This window comes from Quercus robur, chromosome 4 (assembly GCF_932294415.1).
Source record: "Quercus robur chromosome 4, dhQueRobu3.1, whole genome shotgun sequence".
Classification (NCBI taxonomy): domain Eukaryota; kingdom Viridiplantae; phylum Streptophyta; class Magnoliopsida; order Fagales; family Fagaceae; genus Quercus; species Quercus robur.
This window is the reverse complement of record NC_065537.1, coordinates 85,466,865-85,473,102: the sequence shown is the minus strand read 5'-3', so window position 1 is coordinate 85,473,102 and position 6,238 is coordinate 85,466,865. Positions and strand designations below refer to the sequence as shown.

General features: G+C 32.0%; 1 protein-coding gene across 1 annotated transcript; it reads right to left on the bottom strand.

Moving 5' to 3' along the window:
* Window positions 1-2,848: 2,848 nt before the first annotated feature.
* On the bottom strand, window positions 2,849-5,892 carry LOC126724580 (uncharacterized). The gene is made up of 2 exons (XM_050429061.1): window positions 5,215-5,892; window positions 2,849-3,502 (listed from the first exon to the last, which is right to left on the bottom strand). The coding sequence occupies exons 1-2, from the start codon at window positions 5,842-5,844 to the stop codon at window positions 3,449-3,451; spliced, it is 684 nt and encodes a 227-aa protein (XP_050285018.1). The 5' UTR covers window positions 5,845-5,892; the 3' UTR covers window positions 2,849-3,448.
* Between the last annotated feature and the right edge of the window lie 346 nt (window positions 5,893-6,238).

Below are 6,238 nucleotides of genomic sequence, written 5' to 3'. Positions count from 1 at the left end.
TCATAGACTGACGCCGTCAGTCTATGCATCCCGTCAGTCTACACATATCCTGTGACCTTCAGGACGTTCGGCTTTGTGTCCTTTTGCCTTAGGTCACCGTCAGCCTCGAAGGTATGCTGACGGCAATAACGTCTCGTCACCATTGCAAGGCATTCACCGTCTCCTTTGTTAAGTATGTGCCGTCACCTCTTTTTAGGTCTTCACCGTCGCTCTTGTCCGTTATGTACCGTCACGCTGGCCAGCATAATTTTATCCTCATCAGATACTTTATGGGATAAAAATTGAACCAAATTAAAATTTGCCTCTTAAGTCCTAATATTCACAACTGATAATACTTAGACAAAACCAAATTAGATTTGCCAAGTTATATAGGTATTACTCAAACAAAACCAAAAGGTAATATTCTTCTATTAAATTTAACAAGTAAAAATTTGCCTCACGTGCACAATACATTTATACTCAGACAATAAACAATATGTGGTCCTTCTCCTTGTGTGATATTATTTGACTTACCGACACAAATGGGTCCACCATTACTGAGATATGGTACAGATATGTATATATTTATTCAAAAATAAACTTTTCTGACCTACGCAACACATATAATCACATAAAATAATCTGACACTTTATAATTTCAAAATAAAGAGGAAAAATATAAAAATGTATGCACTTGGTGATAATTTTGTTTGACAACAGACAAACACGTGAAGTTTCATATATGGCCTAAATGGGTTGCACAACAACATTTACAAACACATAAGTTTTATAATTTGGTGATAATTATGCATCCTACATCATATCCAAATTTGTTTCTTTTTTTTTTTTTTTTTTTTTATGAGGAAAATTTCATTTAAAAACAAACAAGATACAGCAAGGCATAAACAGCAAGCCAAGTTACATACAGTCCAAGTGCATCAGTGCATCAGTCCAAATTTGTTTCTCATACCATATAATTTCGTATTCTGAATCTAACACAGATACAAACACAGGGGGGAAAAAAAATCTTACATGGACCTTAATTGAAAAAGTGTAATACCTGAGATGGGAGGATGAAGGCGGGTCAGTGGTTGTGCGAGAGGAGGAGGGAGGCGGGTTAGTGGCTGTCGCCGGCAGCTGTTAGGGCAGTGGCTATCACCGGTGGCTGCTAGGGTAGTGGCTATCGCCGGCGGCTGCTAGGGCAATGGCTATCGCCGGCGGCTGCTAAGGCTCATGCTGTCGCCGGCGGCAATTACGGTTTGGGCTATTGCCGGCGGCTAGGGGTTGGTTTCTTCCCTCTCTCCCCTTCTCTCTCGTTGTGGGTTTCCAGTAGGTTCTCTCTCGTTGTGGTTTCCAGAAGATAGAAAATAATTTTTTTAATTTGGTACTAGTGAATATTTTTTCTCACGTGTGTGCAAATTTAGTTTGTAATTTTTAATTAAAAACATGCCATGTCATTAAAAAAATGCTAAGTCATTGTTCTGTTAGCCACATAATTAACACCGTTAACAGAAGTTAGTAAAAGAACCAATACAACTCAGTTTTAAAACTTAAGGGACTAATTGTGCTCGGTTCAAACTTGAAGGACCAATTGTGCACACAGGGTAATCTTTAGGGACCAATATTGTAGTTTCGCCTTAATTTTAGACATAAAGTCTACTTTTTTCCTACGTATTATTTTAAATATTAAATTTACAATGTGGCATAGTTTCTTAGGAATATCTAAGAAATATGCAATTCCAATCTAATGTATCTATGTTAGTAAACATAACTCAATCAATAGTTTGAAACTACTCCTACAATAAGAAAAATAATAAATATAATAATCTCTTTTTAAGAGAATGAAAATTTTGAATAATATATTTAAAACCCAAATAGTTTAGTTGATAACATAATCTATCAAAATATGAACCGCCTAAAAAATGAATAATATCAATCAAATAAATCCAAATAATAAAATGATGATATATTTTTTGAGATATATAAATGAAAAGTAATTTTATAAATTGTTTAAGTTTTTGGGAGAACAACTTATTTTCCACAAGATTTGGAGAGAAAATTATATATTATACCATAATTAAAATATAATTATCTATTCCCATGCATCACGTGAGTTTGCGACTAATAAATAGTAATAAGTATTACATTACAACTTCTTCTATTTTTTGTAATATCTATTTCTATTCCTATTTAATCACCATTACGGTGTACCAATCATGAGCTTAAAGCACCCAATAATATCTGGAACTTTTGGGACCAAACAGTCTTAACATATAAGGTATGTGAGAAATTTGATTATAAATTCAAAAATTAAATAATGCTAGGCAATCACATTGCTTTTTTGCAATAAAGGCAATACATTAAGGATATACACTGAATGAGGATTACAACAGTAATTGTAATCTTTATTATTAGTAATAAAGTGCGTTGTAATGTAATAACTAAAGTTATTTATTAGTTTGGTTATGAGTTATAACATTAGAAGAAAATTTAATATTTATTTTAGGAAATATCTTACTCATACAATTATATCTCCTTAAAAATTGTTATTTTTTAAATTTAAGAGAGATATGCGTTATTTTTTATGATTTTTTATTTTTATAATTGTTAGATGTATATGGAAAGTTTGCTTATTTGAAAATATATTAAGTTTTGAAATTATTGCACTTACTAAGAAATATCTAATACAACCTTTTAAAGGGGAATATTTATTCCCCATTTTGAAGAATAGCTATTCATAAGGAATGACTACTCCCTGTAATAAAAACATAACCAAACTAAAGAATAACTAAACCATAGGAATAACTATTACAGTGTCTATTACAATTTACCAAACATGCCCTAAGTAATTTAACTATGCCCATAGAAACATAAACTAAAATTTTATTATCAAAGAACTAAAGATAAAAATTTACACACATTACAGATGCATATAGCTCCAATGTGCGAGTATTGTAAATCAAGTATATCAGAAAAGGGGTTCCTTCCAAAGCAATGGCTGTCCCTGCTTTGTGTGTTACTGTGGTATTGCACTGAGTCTGATCATTGCTGCCAGGGGTAAAAGCTGTATTGAAACAAAGTAGAGGCCTGCATCAAACATTAATGAAATTATCAGATTTGGATTATCGGAACAAAATTTGAGTTCAAGGAACAGAATTTTAATGTACAAATTTAGAATTAGGAGAACAATTAATGAGTTTGAGAACGAAAATAGCGCGGTATTACAGATGAGGAACAGCTAAAAAAGGCGATCTTCCAAAGCAATGGCTATCCCTGCTTTGTGTTCACACGCTAATGTGGTATTGGACTTACTCAGATAAATGATTTTAGGATAATTACTGCTTCCGACTGTTTTATTGAAGGGAGGAATCTGAAGATAACTCCCTGCTTCTGTGGTAATGCAAACACCATTATCTTGCCAAACTCCACCAGAAGGGGTAAGTATCGCTTGATAGGTGAGTGTAATATTCTTAGGCCAAGAAACAACAGTTCTTGGCAGCCTTTGGTACTTTGGATTTGGATACCTATTAAATGTAGAAAGAGATGAACCCGGTTTAGGATAATTACTAAGACTTGCAAGAAAAATCTATCAACAACCCGTTGAAAAAAGAAAAAAAAAATTCATACTTAATAATTTAAAATAAACCTTAATTAAAAATTTAAAACAATGGATTTTAAGATTGAAATTGAGGATAATTTTGGAAACCTGCCATTAAGCAAAAGCCAAGTTAGTACACAACATCTTTAATATTAATTTAACAAAATTTGGTTAAACGGATATCAATAGAGAGAAGCATAATTATCCCTAAAAAAATTGGACAAAAAAAGAAGATTTAGAGTAAATTTTTTTTTATATAAGATAGAAATTCTATTCTAGCTTAATCTAAGTGTATATGTGTGTGAAATTTCCTTCTGAAGACTTGAACCCTTGCCCCCTCACACCCCATTAAACATATGCACTCTTACGCAAATCAACTTAAAAAGGGTAATATAAAATTTATTAGACCTCAAAATGACGCAACATGAATGCTAAATATATGAGTGATGCTTAAGAAAATCTTACTCCAATATACCTCTAAGTGAAAAATTATTACACACTTAAAACGTCAAAACATTTTTTTTTTTAGAAATTCAAAATTCCATAACATGAATATTAAATATAGGACAATGTTTGGTCACTTAAAAAGTTAGTATAACTACATGCTTTGAAAATCTAACTATTGGATTGCATGTTCTTTATATTTTTAACACAAATGTCAAATTTTGTGCTAGTTAGATGTTATTTACCATTTGGTCTATAAACTTATTTTTTATGCATAATTTTATACAATAAAAACTTGAAATTTAAACATTTAATTAATAACATAGCTAATGATCTTTGATTATCTATAAATTTTGTAGCATGGAGGATATAAGAAGAAAATATAATTCAATGGTAGATTTGTTAAAATTCACATCAAATAAAAAGATATTGAGTAGAGTACAACTAAGTTTATAGCAAAACTTTGTCTTTAAATATATGAGAGATGTTAAGGATATTTACTAATTTTATTAGTGGTCCAATAATGATGTGTCAACCTTTTAATCAAGAAGCAAAAAAGTAAGAATGAATTTATCTAATCCGATATGGAAAATGGTAGAGCTACAAATTTTTTTATAAACTGTTGATGTGGTGTGTAGTTATTGGTAATTGAAAAAATAATGTCAGTGGCCGATCCAAATGAGAACCAGTAAAAATTTGCAACAATAAAAATTTGTAAAAATGTTATAAAATAGTTGGTGCCTATAACATTACTCATTTGATATTGATGTGTCATCCATTATATGCTTTGTCATTTTGGTTTTTAAGTATTTTGTAGTATAATTTGTAATAGTTTAATATTTCCAGGAAAACATAGAAGTAAATAAAAAATCCAAAAAAAAAAAAATCACATTTAGTGATGATTTAAAATAAAATAAAATTAATTGATGGATAGAAGTGGGATGCTAGTCGTGATGGGATAATACTTGTTGCACATAAGCTCTTACACACACCCAATTTTTTAACTGAAACTATGACTTGAAGTCACAATTTTCAAGTTCAAAATTGTGATTTCAAGACATTGTTTTAGTTCAATAATGTGGTGTGTGTAAAATTTTGTACAACTGTTTGCGTGTAATGAACACAACCTTGACGGATGAATTCAAACCCATTAAGAGGGGAAAAAAAAAAAAAAAAATCCAACATAAGTTTTACCTCAGGTGCTTGTAATTCGCTATCTTCTTCTTCTTCCTCTTTCTCTTCCTCTTCTTCTTTTTCTTCCTCTTCCACTTCCTCTTCTCCTTCCTCTTCTTCCTCTTCCTCTTCTCCTTCTTCCTCTTCTTCTTCTTCTACTTCTACTTCTTCTTCTTCCTCTTTCTCCTCCTCCACTTCCTCTTCTTCTTCTTCTTCTTCTTCTTCTTCCTCGACTTCTACTTCCTCTTTCTCTTCCTCTTCTTCTTCTTCTTTTTCTTCCTCTTCCACTTCCTCTTCTCCTTCCTCTTCTCCTTCCTTTTCCTCTTCTCCTTCTTCCTCTTCTTCTTCTTCTACTTCTACTTCTTCTTCTTCCTCTTTCTCCTCCTCCACTTCCTCTTCTTCTTCTTCTTCTTCTTCTTCTTCCTCTTTCTCCTCCTCCACTTCCTCTTCCTCTTCTTCTTCTTCTTCTTCCTCTTCCTCTTCCTCTTCCTCTTCCTCTTCTTCTTCTTCTTCTTCTTCTTCTTCCACTTCCTCCTCTTCTTCTTCTTTCAGTTCGTCCACTAGCTGAGAAAGTTCTTCTTCTTTTTCTTTCAGTTCGTCCACCAGCTGAGAAAGTTCTTTCAGTTTGTCCACCAGCTGCACCTTTCTCATTGATCTTCTTCTTCTTCTTCTTCTTCTATCAATTTGTCCACCAGTTGCGCCTTTCTCATTGATTTATACAATGCATGTGCTCTCCTCTATCTACATTACCTTTATATATATATATATATATATATATATATTTTACTTCATGATTCTTTCATTCATGGGCCAACCACTATTTTCCGTCTCTCTTTTAATCATAACAAACCTGTTCTTTTCTTCTTTTAATTTTTTTAATCCTTTTTAAAAATAACCTTTATCTTTTCTCACCTTTTCTTTTAAAATCCCAGGTTACTATTTACTCAGAAAATTCAAGCCCATCTACACCTGCTTTGTACAAATTCCATAGCTTTCAGATTATAGTGAGATTTTGAAAGGACATATGTTTGTATGATGAACTACT

Bases quoted from the DNA above. Each gene is read 5' to 3' on its own strand.
- LOC126724580 (XM_050429061.1), bottom strand. From the start codon at position 5,844: ATGAGAAAGGTGCAGCTGGTGGACAAACTGAAAGAACTTTCTCAGCTG. The intron at 3,503-5,214 runs GTAAAACTTATG...TACATTTAATAG, and splicing joins GCGAATTACAAGCACCTGAG to GTATCCAAATCCAAAGTACC.